Raw genomic sequence first — 22,500 nt, 5'->3', positions numbered from 1 at the left:
CTAATTCAAGTGGCCGCCAGTGCGGTTAGCCAGGGGAGGACGGGATGCTGGGACACATACATAGCCGAGATTATTTCCCCACTGCCTCCTCCCTCCTTTTATTCCCCCAGCCTTCCTGCTTTGCCGTCTTGAGCCCGGTCCAATCCACCCGCAGATCCTGCAGGTCTGTCTGGTCTCTCAGCTGACCAATGGAGAAGCCACGTGTTAACTTGAAGAAGTGAATGTATATTTTTTTTGGAATGAATAGTTAAGAGTAAAGTCAATGAGAAATACATGGGAAAAACTACATTGAGAATGGACGGAAAAGTCCATATGCATTTGATGATTTGATAAGGATCATAATTTAATTTCTATTCAGTTTGTTTACAGCTTGTATTTATGATGTAATTATCATTTTGTCCATGTAATGAATCAATGTTTGTGATCCAGTTGGCTTTTGGCCCAATGGGCCTTACAGAAATATATGGCAAATCCATTTCTAAATGATTTTGACAAATATTTGTAATGCTGGAATAGGTACAGGATTCTTTCGCCATTATAGTATTTTCTTTGGAAAGCAAAGACATTGAACGTTTCTGGCAAGAGCTGCTTAGAGAGGCTTTTGTTGGCTCTGTTTCTATGTGGCCTCTTTGTTGACAGAATAACAGTAGTACGATAATGAAGAAGATTCATTTTAATGGCAGATGTGATGAAAGTGTAACGTGGATGGTACATCAACCTTTTTTTTCTTTATTCTTTCTCCTGCACACCTACACACGCACAGACACACACACACACACATGCCCTCTCCACCTCTTTTTCTTCATCTCAGTTCCAGCTCTTCACACACACACACACACACACACACACACACACACACACACACTGTACAGCTCCTCTGCGAAGGCTTTGCTGTGAGATGGATCACAATGGCACTGTCCTTCATTGTGGCTCATAAATGTCTGTCAGTCGCTGATCCTGGCATGGCCATGCTATAGATAGCTTGCTGACCCTCCTGATCCCTCCTCAGGGTGGCTAAGATGGGGTCAGAGGTCGACGTCACACACACTCCGCACTCCTACTACCTTGACGGTGTAAAGCACTCGCCCAGTCAGCTGCTTCCCGCGCTGTATCTCTTCCTTTTTTTGTCTCTACATTTTTCATCCTGCCTTCAGTTCCTCTCTGCCCTCCACCTCAGCGGTCCTTCTCCTTCATTTCACTCTCTGGACACACCCTGCATACGTATACATATGGACGTAACACCTCTCCTCTCCTCTCCTCTCCTCTCCTCTCTTCTCCTCCTCCTCTCCCTTCCTCGTCTCCTCTTCGCAATCTTCCACCACGCTCTCGCCCGCTAACCAGAGCTCTTTAACTAAAAGCACCTTCAATCCATCGGTCGGTCCATTAGTGCAGCCAGATGGGGGAGGTTGGGTCCTGGCGGCTGTGTGTGACCCTCCTCTGATTAATAGAGTAGGTGAGGGCAAAGGTGCAATGCACACCCCCATTCATTATCTCATTAGGATGGCCCACAGTGAAAGGTGATCTCCCTCATTATATCTCAATGACAGGGGCTGAACTCGACACGGTGTGAGCTATCCAGTCAGGCTTTTACTCTGCATTCTGCCCAGGTCCCATCCACCTGTCTTACATTCCTTTTTTTTTTTTTTTTTTTACACCATTCCACAGAAAGTCACACCACTTTACACATGGGTTGGATGCAGTGAGGAATTCATCCTGATGAACAATTACACATAGGGACTTGTGACAGCTGCTCACCTGCTGCAGAATACTGCTTTTATTATCTATTTTAATGTTGTGTTACATATGGATATGGACGGGACAGCATTCAAGTGTGTGGTGCATGCACGTGTGTGTGTGTGTGTGTGTGTGTGTGTGTGTTTGTTTGTGTGTGCAAGCATGCGGGAGTTAGCGTTCATACGGCTAAAGGTGAATCTGGTTGTTTGAATTAGTCCTTTATTGTGTGTAATTGAGAAGGTTATATTTGTGAGATGAGACTCCTGCCATGTTTGTTTTCCCTGATGATCCCCCCTGTCTAGCCTCTCCTTCTCCCTATCCTTCGAATAAAAACACATTTATTCATACAAGTGCAGATGCCTGTTGAGGAAACACACTTTATACAGAGAAGTAATTCCATGCATATCTATTGCAATAAGGACCAATCCGGTAAAAGAAACTTCCCTGTGATTTTAATTCACGGCAAATTTTAAGGAAATCAGTTGAAGGTGTAGAAGACAAAGGCAGAATTATGGTTTTGTCGCTATATAAAAAAACATGGTAAATGAATTTATGAAACACAAAATGCGAGGAAATGACTCATGTGTTTATACTGTACCTACACACATAGGAGGGAAATGTTTCTTTTATACATCGGCGTGTGAATGTGAGGATTCATGAGAATGTGTATCCGAATCTATAATGAGATGCATGCAGATTGGCTCAGTATGTTTCTCTCTATTCTGTTCTCTTAACTTTGCATTGTATTACCTATTAGTATATTATTAGACATATTAATATGTTTTGATTTATATGAAAACAACACCAACTGAATGTGACGGATTTAAAGATGAGAAAGTGTCTAACGGTGCTGGTGCATACGTGTGCTGTTACAATAGCCTGGTATATTTATATTATTTGTGAGCGTGGGGTTGGCAGCCTCCAGTGGGATAGAGGTGTCGGTGGGCCGAGGAGGAGGAGAAGGGAGCAGGGGAAGATGGAGGGGAGAAAGAGAGTCCCTCAGGCGTGTCCGGGCCCTGATGGCTCCCCTGACAACCTCCTCTGTAATGGTCTCCCTCTCTCTCTGAGTGCTGTGAAATTGCAGGCCGGCGCTCTACAGCTGAGGACTCAGAGGAGACAAACGGCCTTTTAATTCAGAGCGCAGAGAGGTGACGGAGAGGGAGGCCCTAAGGGAGGGCTACCAATCAGACATCCATCATACTAACCTCTCCCCCGGGACCGGCCCTGCCAGAGAGGGGGCCCCGGAGGTGGGCTAGGGGGTACATGTGTGCGAGTGTGTATGCATGCATGCGTGCGTGTGTGTGTGTGTGTGTGTGTGTGTTGGTGGTGGTGTTAGCGGTGGGAAGGGAGGGAGGGGGGAGGGGGGTGGGGGGGGGGGTGACACCGCCTGCTAGGAATGGGGGTTGTAGGGGGCAGGAGGAGAGGGGAGGAGCGGGCCTGCTCAGGTGTCCAGGCTGTCAGGGTGCAGGGTGGTGTAGGTGCTGAAGAGGGGGGGGGGGGGCAGAGGCAAGGTACTGGCCTGCCTCAGTACTATTACCATCCAGAGAGAGAGAGAGAGAGAGAGAGAGAGAGAGACTGACAGACTGAGAGTTTTTCCCCTGTATGTCACATTCATCTTACACCTCTTTTTTTTTTTACTTATATTTCCATCCATCCCTTTTCCTTCATATCTTCATTTTACTTCTAATTTACACTCTAACATTCTCATGCGTGGCAAAACATTAAAAGAAAATGCCAAAGGTTACCGTGTTACCTCACCATAGAAAGCAGTTTTTTATTGATCTATTTATTTTTATGTTCTGAAATTACATTGTTAGAAACATTCACCTTTTTTTTTTTTTTTTTTTTTATCCTTCTGAACACGCAGATTTCTTTAAGAGCTGGTGCAGAAGGACCTCGGGCCACGAAGGGGCCAGGGCTGCTGGCCACTGCTCGCAAAGCTTGCATTCCTCCTTTTACTCCCTGTACATTACAGAGAAAAAAAGAAAGGTGAGAGAAGAGAGACCGAGAGAATGAGAGAAAGAGAGAGAGAAAGAGAGAGAGAGAGAGAGAGAGAGAGAGAGAGAGAGAGAGAGAGAGAGAGAGAGATGCACAGCTGCATAGATATTTCATGAAGGCCTCTTGGGGAAGAAAGGGGGACGGATGCTCAAACCACTTCAGATGTTGGTCCTTGAAAATATGTGTGTTTTGCTTGTCTGTGTGCGCGTGTGTAGGCCGCTGTGGTATTCCAACAAAGCTCCTATCTGCTAAATAAGTATTTTAAGTAATTTACAAAACGCTTCGTCAAAATGATTGATCGTATGATTTGAAATCCTTTATGAAGCCCCCAGTCCGTAAGTTTTACCTGGCTTGAAGGCTTTCTGATTTCCATTTGACGTGCTGAATAACAATCCATCCTTCAGCGCTCTAACTTGTGTGAAGGCTTCTCTGATATGCTGTGTGATTTTGTGAAGAGACAAAGGAGACGTGATTTTGCCACAGAGCCTGAATGGGCTGCGACTTAAAATGAATTCCACTCTAGGTCATTGGGTTTCACTCCAGGATGTTTAAGATTCAAAGGATTTCTAATGTTTTTACTGGGAAATGTTTTTTTCCTGCCATGTTGTTCCAATAACTCATAGGTTGTTTTCAAAAAACACAAAACAAAAAAAAACAAAAAAACCCCACAGCCCTGCTATTCTCCATCGGTGGAGTGACATGACCATTTGCCTGTCTGAAGGTTAGTTATGATGTCATTTGCCTATACTAATGGATGAAGAATGAAGGAAATGCATCCAAACTTTTACAAGCATTGCACTTCTGCTTCTCAACAAATTCTTGTATTATTATTCCAGACATTATTTTAACAAAACGATTTGACATTATCTAAATTAACTGGACAAAGTCAAAATGAACAGCAATTTGTTTGTACATTATTATGATGGTGTAATATCTTGATATGCCATATATTTTGTTAAATTGCTCCATCTGAGAAATTCTGCTATCCTTATGAAAATCTGAAAAGAGTCTTTTCACTAGGTAGTGGGGGGTAAACACTCCCTTTAAATGATCAGGAATAAGGCCTGCCCACCTTTTTAGACTGACACAAATCTTTAGGACCACAACTCATACAAATGGATCTAAGTGGATCTAAGGGAAAAAACATAAATACATGTTTTCTTTCTCTAAACGTATAAATTGATTTTTGTTTGTATAGGTGGTTGTGATCCCTTATGATGACGCAGACTGAAGGTCATAGTTTACCCGCTTTTATTGCCCACTACATCAAGGTGTCCATTCACACGGTGTCTGCAGAATAGAGTATATGCCAAGTAATGCGCTATTCCTACAGAGAAGAAGATGCCTGTGCTGTCCTTGGTGCTTCCTGGTTTGGGTACCCTGGACAGTTCCCCCCCCCCCCCCCCCCTCCTCTCTCTCTCTCAGGTGAGGATCTCGCTGTTTGGGTGGCTTGGTTGTGCACATGATAGCAGGAAGGGAAACGCAAACAGGCCTTTTCTTCTTTGGCACAATGCAATGTGGCTAAACTCAAACAAGAGGTGGTTCACGCAATCGCCTCACATGCTCTTTTTCCCACCGCGGGCTTTTTTGTCCGCCCCTCCAAAAAAAATCCCCCCTTGTTTAGTCTTGGTTGACAGGCTGCGGGGCGCTGTGTGGTAGGAGCTATAGTAAGTAAGCGAGGGGAAATCAATCAGACTTTCTGTAATAGTTTCTACACTATCATATACAAACCGTAGGGGCTTTGAAAGAAGAGTCAAATACAAGACTCACTAAGTAGAATAAATAGCAAACCTGCAATTACTGTGGAATTAGGATCATAAGGGAGGCTAAAAAAAAAAGAAAAAAAAAGAAAAGAAAAAAAATGACGCGGGTTTCCTCAGTCTCACTTAACTTTTATTTTATATCCAGAAACCCAAGCTACACCAGAAACAGATAGATAGATAGATAGATAGATAGATAGATAGATAATTGAGGCCATGTGATTATAATAAAATAATAATGACTGCTACTTCTACTACTAGGCTACTACTACTACTAATAATAATAATAATAATGATGTGGGTGGTGTAAGAATAATTTAATAATAATGTGTTAATAATTTAAGAATATTAACAATAGGCTACATTTAAGTAGAAATATGAGCCTCTGTGGTTATCTTGTGTCTCTTAAAACTTGCATCTCTAGTGTTAATCTGCTTCCTTTCTAATAATGTTGTCTTGGACCGCCTAATCACGTAAAATGAGTCAAAACTCACACCCAAGGTTATTTAAATGAATCACCGTGAAACGCTGAAAGAAAAAGCGCCTCGCCGAGTCTCACCTCTCCGCTAACACGAATTAGCGGACTGCGTGTTTGCTTTACCGCAACTAACAAAACGAAGCTGTTGGTAAATATTGAAATGCGCTTCGATTGGAGGCCACTCTGTTAAAGCGCCGGGTGACCAGGCTCTCCCTATTGATGAGCTCCAGCTAATCCATTGCATTTCCCTGTAAATAGCTTTCTGCATGAGAAAAGGCCCGCGCGCCACCCCCCCCCCCCCCCCCCCCCCCCCCCCCCCCTCCCTCTCTCCCTCTCTCCCTCTCCCCCTCTACACCCTGCACGGGCGCAGTGTAATGCAGGCAGGTTTTGTCATAAGGTTTTGTAGCATTAGTCCTTGTTCAGCTACTCCCTCTCCCATTGCATCTATTCAGGTTCATTTCAATGGCAGCACCGCGCCACGTAAAAAAAAAAGGCCCTCTCTCGCCTGTTATACAGATTTCCCATAACCTTCATCATTTTTTTTTTTGTTTTTTTTTTTTTTGATAGGTCTTCTCTGAGTGCAGGGGCCGTGAACTTTGAAGGTTCAGGGTCCCAATCAAAATGTTTGCAGAGCGGACGGCGGCTATTCGTTTTCCATAATCTACACCCTACAGGTTGCGGTTTTCCCCTTCTGCCTCCATGACCCGCCTAAAAAGATCCTCCAGATCCATGTTGGCCTCTAGAAACGCTCCGAATCCACGGGTCCTAGTATTTCTGGACATCATATGATTCAGGTCCACTCGGGAGGCTACAGCTATAAACGTGTAACCATAACAACTGTGTTCTGATTGGCTGGCCGGGCACAGGAATTAACGAGGGCGTCGTCCAATCTGAATGCGGGATGCGTGTCGCGCTTGCAAACCTCATGATAACCCAGGCACAGTGATGCGAAAGTGGCGACGTGAGGTGAGGCGGAGAAAATAACTGGACCCAAAACAAAGTATGACTGAAAGGATAAAACGGCAGAAATAAAATAATCGATCAAAAGAAGTATTGACAGTTCGTTCTGAATATACAGCGTGAGAGAATATGCCTGGTATGCAGTCCGTCAGTGAATACAGCTGGCGCGGCTGAGATCCCTCTTTCTCTCCTCTGGATTGTGGATTGTGACAAGTGCCAGGACAGCAACGAGCAGGACCAGGACTACAATAATTCCCGGGGATTGTCACTCCGCTGCCTTTGACGGGGAGGTTTGCTGCAATTGTCGCCCGACGGCACATTTGCTCCAGAAAATTGTGCACCATCCCGGAGCCAAGACGTTGTTCCGCGTAGACCCGGGTTGCCCCAGTCCGAGCAGCGGAGTCCGCGTGGGAAGGTCGGCACTCGGCGTCCTCCAGGCCGGAGACATGATGGTCCACTGTGCCGGGTGCGAACGGCCCATCCTGGACCGGTTCCTCCTCAACGTGCTGGACAGAGCCTGGCACGCAAAGTGCGTCCAGTGCTGTGACTGCAACTGCAACCTCACCGAGAAGTGCTTCTCCAGGGACGGCAAGCTCTATTGCAAAATTGACTTTTTCAGGTACAACAGATATATTGCCAAGATTCAGAGCTCGTCCTAATTACGCTGTGATCCTCGTCTCCACCGTGATTTAGCCTGTGCCATAATGTCACAGTATAAAAGAAGGTCAACATTTCTCTGAGTGTCATGCACTTGATTTAAAAAAAAAAAAAAAAAAAATCAATAATAACAATGTGACACTCAAAGCCAAGCCTAGAGATAAAATGTAGGCTATATGCATAACAGTAAACATATCGAATCACTTGGGCTAAAACAGATTGGACCCTCGTTACCAACGTACACGCTGATAAAATTAAATTAATCTACAGTGGAATACGTCTAAAGACATAATTGATAGCCCGTTTACTTTAAAACTTTACAACATTTTAAAACGTGTAAATCGTGTTTGTCTGTAGGCCCCATCATAAAATATTGGCCATATCAGAACAGGCTGACGTTTGGCCTGTTGACTGCGCCTCTACAATAACAGATAGGACATCTGAAATTTTATTGTGCTCTGTGTTTACCGTTTTTATCCTTTGTACTGATCCAAACAACCGTTTTTTTTTTTTATTATCCATTAGGCTCTTAAGCCGTGCACAATTCCTAAAAAGTGTTTCACTTAATTGAGTGATAAGTGAAGCCCTTGTTTGTCTCGTCGCACTCTCTTAGCATCATTTTCATTTGTATGTGTCAGTTATTTTCCCCCAAATTGTCTAATGACATGTAAGACATAGTATTTAAGCCTTTGTTGGGACAGGCTATTATTGGCCCCGGACGGCCTTGGCCATCATATTACTCCGGTCCCATCAAGCTGCGGATTTAAATGGCCAGCCATTAGCCAGGCGAAACAGTAATCACCCTAATGTGTCCATTTGTTGTGTAAGTAGAGTTCTGCCCTTTCACTGGGGGAGGCTTGGCCATGCATGTGAAAGGGGAGAGTGAAGCGATACCATTGCAAATGGAGAGACAAGCTTACATTAGTGTTAAAACAATGCACGACAAAAAAAAGGGGTGCTTGCCTTTACCAATGGCTTAAGCACCCCACACCCCCCTTCCAAGGCCGACTCAAATTCCAAGTGGACATGTAGGCCCGATGTAAACACCTCAACATCCTACAAAACTCCATATTAAACCCTGGTCCTGGTGAGAGGCAGTGCCAAATCACTACGAACTGGATAAAAATGTGATGCGTTCTTCTTTTGCCTCTTTGGGACGGTCAGCACCTCTCCTGTGGCCCTCTGTTGACACTCTGTTGACACTCTGCTCTATCCATGCTGAGAAATAACGGGGGAAATTCTGTGAAATGTATTTAGTCTATTTGTGTATCCAATTGATGAGTCTACCCACCCAGTATTTAAGCGGGTGAATATGGATTAAGGGAAGATTTTCACGCTTAGATGTTCCTACTCTGCTTAATCCCATAATATATCCCTGGCTACAATGTGTTGATTGTCACTAATAGGTTTTGCGTGGGGTTATTGTCAGAGCGCCTCCATCAAAATTATGAGGAGGACCTAGCTGTGATTTTCTCTGTTTTAGAAAGCGGTGTGACTTGGATTCCCCGCTTCACGAGCCCCGTCGCGTTTACTATTCCTTCAGTCATGAGAGTTATAGATATGTTTTTATTTATTAGGCCTATTGCGGTAAACATTGTAGGCTATCGTGTTGATGTTTAGGCCTTTTGCTTCAGTAGTGAGGATTTTAAGAATGACTGGCAAATATTGTTAGCCTTTTATTTATTAGATTTCAAAAAGTATTATTATGATTATTATTATTATTATTCTCATTATTATTTTATTTGTAATATTAGTAGTAGTAGTAGTAGAAGAAGAAGTGGTGGCGGTAGTATTATTATTGTTAGAACTAAACAGTATTATTAGCCTTATAATTAATATTATTCTGAGGACGCCTATTATTAAGTCTGTGCCTTTTATTGTTATTGTTGCTCACATAGGCTATATAATCATATGCCTAAAATATTAGATATTTCTATCAAATAATATGATGTGTATTGGATGCAGGCTATTCGCTAAACAAGGCCATGAGTAATTATAATAACAATGTGCGCTGTTTACTCTTTCCATTTCCATTAATACTGAGTGCTCAAACCCGCTTATGTTAAAAAATGTCACGACAAATATTTCATTTTTTTTTTATTTATTTATTTTTTCAGACGGTTTGGCACAAAATGCGCTGGCTGTCTGCAGGGAATCTCACCAAACGACTTGGTGCGCAAAGCCCGCAGCAAGGTGTTTCATCTGAACTGCTTCACCTGCATGGTGTGTAACAAGCAGCTGTCCACGGGCGAGGAACTGTATGTGATAGACGAAAACAAGTTTGTGTGCAAAGAAGACTATGCGAGCTCTGGAGCCATCAAGGAAGTCAACTTGAACTCAGGTAATCCACTGCTAACGCGAATAGGCTGTAGCGGCCAAACCTCCGTCTACCGTGTGTGTGTGTGTGTGTGTGTGTGTGTGTGTGAGGGCGTGTGCGTGTGCGTGCCTGCGTGCGTGCTCTATTCTGAAAATATCTAAAGATTTCAATGAAAAAGACCTTGAATACACGTCCTTTTCCCCATTCAGCAGCTTAATGGCATATTAATTTAAATGTCTGTTAAACAAAATTGTTTTGAATCAACAAACTTGGGCGGGACTGTGAGCCAAAGCCTGACAGTATGGCACACCCGCTTTCATCCATTTAGTCCCCTAAATTGGCGAAAGAAAGACAGGAGTGGACGTGGGACACAAACAAATCTATTGATGATTTTTTTTGAACAATTGCAGTAGTCTATGGAGAGCATATCACAACAACCTTGTCAGATGAATGGTTTCAATATTTACCTCCAAAGGACAATGATAATCTGTTATTGTACGCCAGGCTCCATGGGGACAGGCGCCTTAGTGTGGTCTCGCCGCTGTATTATACAATCCCTGCTATATTTTCTATCTGTATTAATATAAGGGTCCCAAGGACAACAACCCCACTCCAACCAGGTGTACCAGGGTTATGCTTGGTTGTCCAAAAGGTCTGTCACATAAATGGTTGCTATTATTTTAAACCTTCATAAAATCATTTTGTTCACCGAGGGAAGGCCTGATGGCTTCACGTCTTTTCTTGAAGCTGCACTGCAAAATGTCATATAGCCTCATATTCACTCAAAATCTTCTTTTTCTTAAAACAGATGAAAATTCTGCTAATAGGATGAGATAACTGCACTTGTTTCCAGTGCAGTTTCACTTGTTTAAGGAATTATCTGTAAATAGCCTTAGTGTCAACATTTTGAAACCAGGCAGAATAAGGCAGATCTCTAGTGACTCTAATGATTGAAAAAAAATCAGAAAAAAATATTTTCGTGGAAAACAAGTGAAATCATCTCACCGCATTTGCAGATTTTTTTTTTCACTTCTTTAAAAAAGGGTTTCAAGACAAACATTAAATGGCTAGTTAAGGTGGAGGTATAGCGTTGCAGTGTGTTACTGCCACGCAGGTCTAGGCCTAATTAAACCAGAAAACCCCCTTGACATTCGAGACCTTCATATGTGTTTTTTCCCCCCTTCCTTCCATTCCCCAGTGTCGTCGTGTACAGATAGGAGTTTATCGCCGGATCTGCAGGACCCAATACAGGATGACATAAAAGAGACGGACAATTCAACGTCCTCAGATAAGGAAACGAACAATAATGAGAATGAGGAGCAGAACTCGGGGACCAAAAGGCGGGGGCCCCGGACCACCATCAAGGCCAAGCAGCTGGAAACGTTAAAGGCCGCTTTCGTCGCCACACCAAAACCAACCCGACACATTCGAGAACAACTGGCCCAGGAAACGGGACTAAACATGCGAGTTATCCAGGTAAGATATCAGCCGTCTGTTGTTTATGTGGCTCGGCACTGTTGTCGCTGCTGCACACTGCTGTGGGCTGCAGGAAAAACAAACTGGGCGCGGTGATAAAACACGAGGCTCGACGGACTGAAGGAGGATCTACCGAGACAATGATGAATTAGTGAGGGACGACGGATGATAACTCAGTGGAATTGGGTTTTAATTTTACTGAAAACCACAGACACATTTAATTGAAGACCTCATTATCCATTTGAGAGGGGAGAAATGTCAAAACATGATGTGGTCTATTAGCAGGATATAGGTCTAATTTCGAAGAGTGCACAACTCATGACAAAACTGGGAAATTATATATATATATTTTTTTATCATATTTACAGAGATGACTAGACAGTGACTTTGTAAATAGCAAATAATATTTTTCAAAAGACAAAAAACGTATGTTTTTTTTAAGGATAAAGGATAATGATTGTTGCCTATAATACTTGGGTCTATACCCGAATTAGCTGAGATGGCAATATAATATATAGGCATTTGCCTTGTGTATATTTCTATTATTATATCCATATGAAAATAAATAATAATAAAACATAGACAAAGAAGTAGCTGTGTGGCCTAAAAATACACTTGGCTTTGAATTTCCATATAATATTAGAAACCCATGCTTCCAGTTATTGCTGCACATGAATAGTCCACATGAATATTCATGTAGACTTTTGATATGAATTAATGTGTTGCTACTTTTGTTTATTGTAATTCAGTGCTGCTTTAAATTACTGGTTTCAAATGGTGCTCAACCCTGTATTTGATATGAAAATGTGTATTCCTGTTATATCTATAACTGGTGAGAAGTTAATTTATACTATCAAATTCAGATCTAGTAATCCAATTTATCTATGCATGGATATAATAAATATGCATAATACATAATACATTTCTTAGGAAAATCATCAATTTTGTGGAGACAACTATTTATTTCAGTAATCATAGGTGTTACACAGCCATTAGCAAATGGTTGGTCTTGTTTTTGCCAAAGGCAAGACTAACCCTAAATAGAAATAAAATACATGTTTTGCACATAAAGCAAACATACTCTGCTTGGAATCTCTCTCTATTTTCCTCCATCTATTTTTCTAACACATATACAAACACACACTCGCACGCACACACACTCTCACACACACACACACACACACACACACACACACACACACTCACACATTCACGCACACTCGTGTCTGGGTGCAGACTGTGTCAGGATGATTAGCACCATCTCTGCCAGCTGTGATGTGGCTTTTTGTGCGCTCACTGTAATTATCACTGATTTCACAGATTTACATACCACCCTCCCCTTGCCCACCTCTCTGCTCTTACTCACTTACAGCCCATTCCCTCTCCTTATCAGACCACACCAGGGCCTCCATATAATCTAAAGATAATGGCGTGTTTGTGTGTGTGTCTGTGTGTGCGTCCTGCATCAACAAAGCTCAATCAATCAATCAATCAATCAATCAATCAATTAATCAATCAATCAAAGAGTCCATTCACCCATCCATCCATTCATCTATCCATCCATCCATCCACGATCACCCACCATGCATTTTGCTGTGATGCTTGGAGCCAAAATGGAGGCTTTATTTCGTCATCTCACTCCTCATTCGCTGTGTGTTAAATACCATTGCTCTCTACGCGGGGAGCCCTCTGAGCCATGCTGCTTCTCCAGCATGTGTATGTAATCCCTAAGCAACGCTCTCTCGAGGGGAGCGAGAACATTTCCATAAAAATGTACCCTACAGTTAGACGATTGTTCTCAATAAGCAGGTGTCGCCTTTGCTGCCGGAGCACAGAGAGCAGTGCCTAAGTGGTTTTAGGTGTTTTTTGTGTGTGTGTTTTTGTTAATCTGCAGCACAGTGGGATTCTGCCTCTGGTGTAGCCTAGTCGGTGTTAACATACATCATTATGCAGCAGTGATGCAAAGGCAAAACAAGATGTGTTATGTGTTTATAATGCAAAGCAATTCTTCCGTATGTTGTGCATTTTCACATTTTTAAATCTGCCTTTGTTCCTCTTCAAAGACAGTTTATTCAACATCAGTGACAAGCTCTTTTATATTCTGGTTTGAGTCAACTTCTGGAGACTAGACTTCACATTTGTACTTGCACTGAGGTGAGGTAGGTTGTGTATTGGTATACATTTATATTGCATTTCTATTAATCTCGTATTTCACACTGGGAAAACATCTCTCCATGACTGAAAAGTGTAGCAAAAAGTGTTTTGCAAAATTGTTTTTCCAAGTTTCCAGGCCAAGATCTTGGCTCAAGTATTGCTTATTATATTCTGTCAGAGAAGATGCTTAATTTCAAACAGTGTCTCCTTATTCTTTCCTTCAAACCTGACTTATTATTTGTCATGCCTAGTGTTCTCCAGAGATAGTGTGACAGTTTCTACAAGTAGAAAATGCTCCTGGTGTTAACCATTAATTATACTAATTTAATTCTGGTATTGCATTATTTTCATTTTATGTTTGGCTAATTTTAACTGTTTCGGTGAAATTATTTTATTTTCAGACATGATTTAAACGGGGTAGTCATGCTGAGATCGACTGCCATGAAGGCAAATACACCAGAAGTTACACCTTCAACAATACAGACGAACACAGGCAAAATCAAAAGATGACAAATGCAGTTCAAAATCCTTACAGAGGCGTCAGGGAAATACAATCCTGATAAACCAGAAGAAAAGATTTTTTTTGTCACTTGTGAGAAATGCTTTGTTAGTTTTTGAATCATAAAACTGCAGGTATCTTTTAAAAGAAATGTCCAGTCATCAGCAACAACAAAAGCAGCCTCGACTCGGAGCAGTGGGTTTAACATCTATTCAGGATTGTGATTTCAACACTAACTCTGCAACAATGAGCATGAAATTAAATGTATCTATGGAATTACTAAAATAATCAAGTTTCAAATTGAAATCAGTCATAGTTGATAATTATTCATTCGCTTTTTAATTTGTGAGATGTGCTTCACATTCTTTTTGATGCAAGATGCAATACTCTGTCTGACAGCAACGTGGTTTTACACTCTTGGCATGACATAGTGGAAGTTTGACTGAGTGATTGTCTGAAGAGGGATGAATAGAATAATGTCAATGGAGGCTAAATTTGAAAAATACTGCATTTCACTGAATAAAACACTAAAGGAAAAGGACACAATTCAAGCTCAACATAAAAACTGTAAAAGGTAAGATCAGCTGGTAACTCAGCGTCTCTCTCTTCCCTTCTGGTTCATTCCAGGTCTGGTTCCAGAACAGAAGATCCAAAGAGCGGCGTATGAAGCAGCTGAGCGCTCTGGGCGCCCGGCGGCATGCCTTCTTCAGGGGGCCGAGGAGGATGAGGCCCCTGGGAGGCAGGCTGGAGGATGCGGATATTTTGGGACCCGGGGCCTATGGCTACTACGGAGGTAAGGAGGCAGACACTGGAAGAAAGTATTAGCTTATTGCAACACGTGCAGTTCCAAACTCATTTGAATTTAGAGCACTGGCTCGCATGTTGTGGTGTTTTTAACGTTAAATATATATAGGTTCTTTACTGCTTGCAATATTCATGTGGGATATGGAGAGTTATTATGATTTATGATTGAGCAGGCTGCAAGGAGATAATATTGTTGAGATGGTGCTAATATATCTAAGTATGCTGCAGATGTAACTTACGTATGATCTGTAGTTTATTAATCATCTAAATTTGGGCTATAATCATATATGTTCCTAAAGGATTTGACTCTTAGTTGGAAAATAAGCTTTTAGGAGCTTTCTTGATCAAAACTCAAAACACCAGTCAGTTTTACTTCAGCGTTTACAAATGTAAGCAAGTGATTTTGAAGCCTCCAAATATGTGTAAAACTCCTGCTTTACTGTCACATACTGTCACTCCTTGTATGATAGGCTCAGTCAAACGTTAGAGTGGAACAAATGTCTTCAATCCAACACATCATTATGTAAACAAAGCTAGCAGCGGGGCGATAGTATTTCAGCATACTTCAGTTATGCATTTTAACTCAAAAGACAAATTCTATGACACCATGGCTTTTGTGTGTTATTTATTTGGTTACTTATTTGTTTCTGAGCCCCTCTGTTCTCCTGTGATGTCACTGAGTAAGAGCTGTGTGAAGAGCTTTGCAATGCTCAGTCAGACAGAAAGAGAACTTCCATAATAGTAAACATGCAAACTCTAGAAATAATAAAGGACAATACCGGCATTTGTCAGATTTGCTTCCATCACTCTAGTTAGGAGATACCTCTTCTCTTGTTTGGTATCTTTTTTCCATTTTTGAGATATTTTGTTGTTATTTTGTACTGACTGAAACAGGCATTAGATTTATCTGAAACTGTACCCAAGACATATTTAAAGATTGCTGCATTTGATGAAAATGAAATGCTTATTTCAGGGGTGTTATTTTCTTTCTGAGAAATTGCTAATTTGTGCCATAAAAATATAGCTAAGTCTTCAGGCAGATGTTTTTTTTTTTATAACACATCACAGTACATTCATCCAATGTAGTTTCCATGAGTTTTTTTTGATACGTTAAATATATATTGGAAGTAATGAATAGCAAATATCTCAATTATGGAAAAATAAGTATTCTGAATGATGGTCTGGGATATTAACTCCTATTAACAAAAGAATAACATAGACCTCCACATTATAAATGCTAGTATCATACTATCATACTAGTATTCAATGCTGCTTTATGATCATTGCTGAAGGAATAATGTATCAACTAAAAATAACTGTGCCTACTTACTCATGAAGTCATTTAATTATGGCTGCTGAGTTAGTTTGACTGAGATAATGTAGTGGTGTTTGCTGTGCTGCATTCATTCACTGACCAGGACATGTTGAAAAACAATTTAGAGTATTGTCCTGGCACATCAAAACACACATCAAAACATGCCTTAATAAACTGATGGAATGTTAATTTCACTGAGAATTTCATTCTAAAATAGCCGATTCAACAATTATTTGTAACAATAAAATGGAGCAGATTTATATATATACAGTACATCATATACATCATCTACTGATTGAGATTAGAATAATTGTTTTGTTGTTACAGACTACTTATATTATCTATACATAGTGAATTTCTGATTAAAAGATAATCTTATTTTCTTCTGGCTGTAGTTTTCCTTTCTAAGTATACAGCTAGAGTGCAATTTGAGCTCCAGATAGTTTATAGACAGATTCACATTAATATTCCTTTTTAAAGCCTTGTCAAGACCACTTGGAAATTTCAGCCTTGATCAAAAGAAAAAAAAAAACACCCATATGGAGATAGTGTGGTTTTACTGACCTTCTATTGGCTATTGGTCTCCTGGAACAAGAATTAACCATTCCAAGACAACAGCAAATGGGCACCAGATAGCAACACAGCACCAACACAGCAGCTCAATATGATTATTATTGTTAACAGAATTGGAGAAATAAACCAGATGCACTTGCCATGTATATCAGCAGTTTAATTTTAATGGACAGTTTGAGAACTGTCGTATCTATACAGCGACTGCATATCTACCTGAAGGGCTTGGGCATTGAGGATACAATAAAATGGATCCTTCAAGGGTAGAACGCAGGGAGTGGGAGGGAAAAACAGAGGACAAAACCTTCATCCCTCACTCTCATCTCTCTTGCTTTCTTAGCACACTGCTTTTCACACCCTTTTGTGCTGCGACAGCACAGGGCAGCCTGCTCTCCTTTATTTGAGCTCGCTCCTTCCTTATGTTCCTTTGCCTCAGCTTGGAGAGAGGAATGCCTGTGTGTGGCATGGTGTGTGTGGATGTGTGAGTGTAATTATGGTTTGTAGAGCCCCCCCCCCCCCTCCCCCCCCAGGCCCCCTAGCAGGGGCCTGTTTGTGAGATCAAATAATTAGCTTGTTTGTGAATGTCATGTCAGCCCTTATTGTTTCTCTTGCTAATTTTCAAAAGATATGTGTAACAGTGTCACTATGTAATGGATTAGCAGCACATAGAATCACAAAAAAAATAATATATATATATATATATATATATATATATATATATATATATATATATATATATATATATACAATAATATATATATATAATAATATATATATATATATAGTTGTAATTACACAATATATTTCTTGATATGTAAATTTGTTAATTCCTGATTCTACCTATTAAGACTGAAATAGGAGTGAGAAGAATATATGGTGGGGATAGAGAAGAGGGATGCTAGTGCAACATTGGTGGCAGTGGAGTGAAATCAGCCATTGATCTCTGATGGAAAGGCTTTAATGTAACTCAAGGAGGAGAATTTGGAGGTGAGGGAGATATAAATTTGGGAGGAGAGTATGGAGGTGGTGAGATGCAAAAGAGGTTTCGCAGTTGCTGATAAACCCAAATGGGGAGTGCGGTGATTGGATGTGTGGGGTGTGGATGGCTAGAGATTGGATGGATACTTTGTATAATGTTTTGGCAATATTGTTTCTAATAAACAGTCATGGCAGTAAAGTGATTGAGTTTATTTTCTTGCTGGGGGAAGCAGGTTTGTACTGCTGTGTGAAAAAGTGTATACTGCTTCGGGGAAAGTAGATCAGCTGAATAAATATGAAATAATATCTTTCCTGCCAAACGTTTGTCATGAACTTCAGCTCGTGAATTTGAGATTCCACAGATTGGTGGGAATAGCACGAGGGAACGTAACATCAAGATTGTGCATGCAGTAATTCCGACAGTGCAGTGCTTGGAGTCAACCCTAGATTGTAGTCCGCGATTGTACTGACACCTCACAAGGGGACAGCCATGTGTGTTGGTGTCGAGTTTAAAGAACAGTAAAGATTTGAACTTAGTCATCGTATTAAGGTGTTGGACATCGCACTGTGGTTGTGTCAAAAGGATCATGAGGCAGTTAGGCAGTCAAGCTGGATGTATTGGCGCATGAGTTGGAGATGTCATGTCGCTGGTTGAGCAGAGCAATTCTTAAGGGTTTGGCAGGAGGGACTCGGTGCCACCTGGAAACATCAAACCTAGGTCACAGTCCTAAGCTGTACTGACACCTTGCAAGAGGAACGCTGTGTAGGGCAGCGCTGGGTATATTAGATGTCAGCCCACTGTCTAAAACTGAAGTTGTCCTGGAGGGATCTCAAGGTGGCTGGACATTCAGGACTGGATTCATGTGTGCGCTCCTTGGAGATGTTAACCGTCAGCCGCGGACCCAAGCTGTGCTGGACAGCTCTCAAGCTGTAGTATGAGGCTGACTCACACCATAAACATTGCGTGGAGAAGTCACCCCCTAGCGCGTTAGAGATAAATATAAATGTGAATAAGCCTGGAGACGTCAATCCTTGGTTGTGGATTGTGCTGGGACCTCTCAAGGAGAACCAGCGTCAGAGGTTAGCTAGAAAGTTTATGTAAAGCTGAGGTTGTGCTGTAGATTCCTGTGACAGCATTTGGCATTTGGGACTGGAATTTGTCCGCATTACGTGAAGATGCCAGTTTGTACTGGAGCACTCTGAAGGGAATGGCATGAGAAACTAGCTTGGGAATGCCAGGGAAGACAGACTTAAGCCATGAATTGAGAGTGCCAAAATGTCCCCAAGGAAGGAATTTGTAAGAGTGTGCAAGGGCAATGAGTGGAGCCATGTGTAATGGCACATTTAGATGCAGCAAGGAAGCTTGTCAAGCAGAAGGAGTTTCAAATGTTAATGTCTATATAGGTTAGTAATATCTTAAGAAATAAAATGAGTTTTTCAGGATTTCAGTGAATGTAGGTCGCAAGCATTCAAGGACCTTCTTCCCAGATGTTTGACGATATGCTCGTATGGACATGTGGAACCATAATATGTTTGGATGTGAAGTGGATGCCAGAGAGGTGTGTTTTGATAGAGGACTGTTGTTGCACTGTGATGGTGCTGGAGGTGAGAAAAGGAAAGACAATATTGATATCACTGTAAATGATGGAAAGGGAATGAGGCAAACCTTGTGGAAGGATTTAAAAGACTGCAACGATTGACATAACGTTGGGGCGAAGTTATTGATGATGCAACACTGTGACTGGTGGATGAAGCTGAAGCAGCATCAAAAACGGAGGCTGAAACCATGGCTTTGGATGCGCACTGCTACTGCAATGCTAGAAGTGGCGTGGAGTCCACCAGTGGACAAAACTGTGGAGAGAGGTCGGGTCGGAGGCTGAAGCCTAACAGGCAGTAGGGGGTATTGTGAAAAGGGAGGAAAGGGAAATGGGAGCAGATGGCGTAATTAAAGGGGAAAAAAATAATAGGGATGGCAAATTCAAAGCAGGTGGCCAGGGGAAAGGGAATGCTGGAGTGGATGCTGGGAACGAGGGAGAGGGATCTGCGCGGCGCGTTAAGCAGCCGCAACCCAGCGAGGAAGAGGGCTGGGCTGGTATCTCCAGTGGGCTGCAAAGCTGCACCAAACATGATGGAGATGCAGGCGATGGGGCTGCAGAGCGCTGGGCCTGGCTGGGCCGAGGGGAGTCTGGAATCTCATTTTGGAATTGCTGGTCGAAAAGCAAGAAGATTCAGCAGGGGATCCATTGAAGTGCATGCATGGATGCCAGTTGAATGAATGAGGGAGATGAATGCACTGTGCAAAAGACGAGCGATCCGAGGTGGAGAGGTGTGTAGTTGTTTATATACTCGAATGGGGTTGGTTGGAGACTGAATGGTTGGAAATTGGACGTGACCAATTTCACTGCTTGGGTGGGGATCAGGTTTGGAGAGCAGTGTGTAAAACCGCACACTGCTGCAGGGAACTTAGAATAGAGTATGAGAATCTCATCCTGAAGTTTGGTCATGAACTCCAAATGTTTTTATGTATATTCATTGTCTTTGACAGAGGCCTAACTGTTTGCATTCTCCTGTATCCCCCCCACAGAATACCAGGGTGACTATTACGGACCAGGGAGTAACTATGACTTCTTCCCCCATGGCCCTCCCTCCTCGCAGGCTCAGTCTCCAGCCGAGTCCCCTTATATCCTGGGCTCTGGCCCCGGAGGCATGGAGGGATCTGTGTCAGGCCACCATCCTTCAGATGACCAAAGGTTCACGGACATGATCTCCCATGCAGAAACCCCTAGTCCTGAGCCGGGCTTACCGAGTTCTCTGCAGCCTGTCCCGGGGGAAGCGTATGGGGGAGGGCCCAGCCCTCCTTTCTCCCTGGCCAGCAACTCCAGCTACAGCGCTCCTATGTCCCACCAAGGCCAGGAGATGGGTGAAACCACTGCCTGGTAAAGGAGGAGGGGCGGGGACTATTCCTGGGCTGAAATTCCATTTCAGTCCAGTCAATTCAGGAGATGAATCGGAAATCCAATTTGTGGAGTGAAAAGTACCATTCAAATTTCTATGGAGGACTTTTTAAAATCATGGACTGGTTTTCAATTATTTTAGTGAATTGACGGACATGAGATGGAATCAAGTTTATGGAGGAGACACACAGAGGAAAGGGGTGGAGAATGGGATAGCTTGCTGGAAAAAGATAAAGTAATATTTGCTACCCCATATACACTCCAAAACATAGCCCCCCCGGGAACCCTGGACTTGAATTAGAAAAATATATTGTTGAGATTCCATCCAACAAAAATATTTCTGATGTTAATGAAGGTATCTTCTAATGCCCTAGGAACACATTAGATAGACAAGTCAAAGGGGACAACTTAAGTTTTCTTAATTTCACTCCACATTTCTTGAAAACATTGCTTCAAAGCAATATTTGTTTCTGTTCCGTTGCTCTTGACACACCTGGCCTTACTACTAAGTTGCTATTCAACCCTCAATATTAAAATATAGAGGATCAGGTTTTAATACATGCTTTAATGTTCATAAACAAAAACATATGTGGTAATCAAGAGAAGACATCTTTAAGTCCAAAAAATTGCTCATTTTAAACCTTCTCTGCTCTTAGACAAGACTGTACTTCAATTCATAGGCTGTTGCTTGTTGTGATACTCTGAGAGTTTATGAACAGCAGAAAGGGGATTTAACCTGTGTGTGTCACAAGGTCCTCCACTAGCCCTCACATAGATTGTGCAAGCCCCTCTGGCATTGACTCAATCCAGTACACATCTCAGATATAACTCGCAGCGTTAGTTCCATTAATGCACAATAAGCGTTCTTGATCATAGCTAAAAAGAATGATGTCTATACCATTATTCAGAACACAGACACAATTATACACACACTTGTACTCTCTCTCTCACTCTCTCTATCTCTCTCTCTCTTTCTACCTCTCTTACACACACACACAAGTACACACACACACACACACACACACACACACACACACACACACACACACACATCTCACACCCATACAGGCGGCCCTGATAGTCCTGCTCTCCACGCTACTTCACCTGACCTTCCTTTTGTTACTGTCCCTTTTAAAAAACATGTTTTAATGGAAATGATTTTCAAAAGAACATTGAACCCATAATGGAGAATCTCCTTCAACAGCTGAGGTCTCCTTCCTCTATAGAGAGAAAACAAAAGGAGGGGGCAGACAACATCTGTGACATTACCACTGTCTGCTCTGCAGCAGTCATTGCCATCTAGTGGCCAAGTTGTAAGACACAGGGAATCAAAATCAGATCAGAGCAACAGCCTTGTGTAGATCCCAGCTGTCTACGGTAGCTATCTCAACATCAATGTACTGCAGAAGGCAATTTCACTGTATTTTTCTTTGCAATATACTGTATAATGATACAGGTTATTCTGGGCCAGTTGTCCGTCACCAGTGCTCCTGTTGGAATGCATTATAGAATCGGCCTTTGTGGTATTACTTTAAAGGAAACATAATATTTTGCACCTCCCCTCCCAATACTGCTGTTGAATGCAATCCAAGTCAATAGATCTCATTCAATAAGAAATATCCCAGAAATTCTTATTACAACTCCATCCATCTCCTATTGTACACAACATGTCATACATGAAGTACATCTAACCTTTGTAATACATGCTATTTGTTCACGATGAGTTAGTTCTACTTTAAATATTGTTTTGAGATAAGTTGTGTTTCCTTTGGACATTGTATAAGATCTAGACAGAATGTGTCTTATTTCTGATGTACTGCGGTATTCTCCACAGTGTAGAGTTGGA

The 22,500-nt window shown here is 42.0% G+C and overlaps 1 protein-coding gene across 1 annotated transcript; it reads left to right on the top strand.

The window, feature by feature from the left end:
- The first annotated feature begins 7,376 nt into the window (after nucleotides 1–7,376).
- Nucleotides 7,377–20,640, top strand: lhx5 (LIM homeobox 5). The gene is made up of 5 exons (XM_071542878.1): nucleotides 7,377–7,549; nucleotides 9,705–9,928; nucleotides 11,103–11,380; nucleotides 14,661–14,826; nucleotides 20,285–20,640. The coding sequence occupies exons 1-5, from the start codon at nucleotides 7,377–7,379 to the stop codon at nucleotides 20,638–20,640; spliced, it is 1,197 nt and encodes a 398-aa protein (XP_071398979.1).
- The last annotated feature ends 1,860 nt before the right edge of the window (nucleotides 20,641–22,500 follow it).

The sequence above is a fragment of the Centroberyx affinis genome, unplaced genomic scaffold (assembly GCF_046629955.1).
Source record: "Centroberyx affinis isolate AG114_WGS23_722 - 3 ecotype Tasmania unplaced genomic scaffold, CSIRO-AGI_Caff_v1 ptg004200l_1, whole genome shotgun sequence".
NCBI lineage: Eukaryota > Metazoa > Chordata > Actinopteri > Beryciformes > Berycidae > Centroberyx > Centroberyx affinis.
This window is presented reverse-complemented; position numbering and strand designations above follow the sequence as displayed.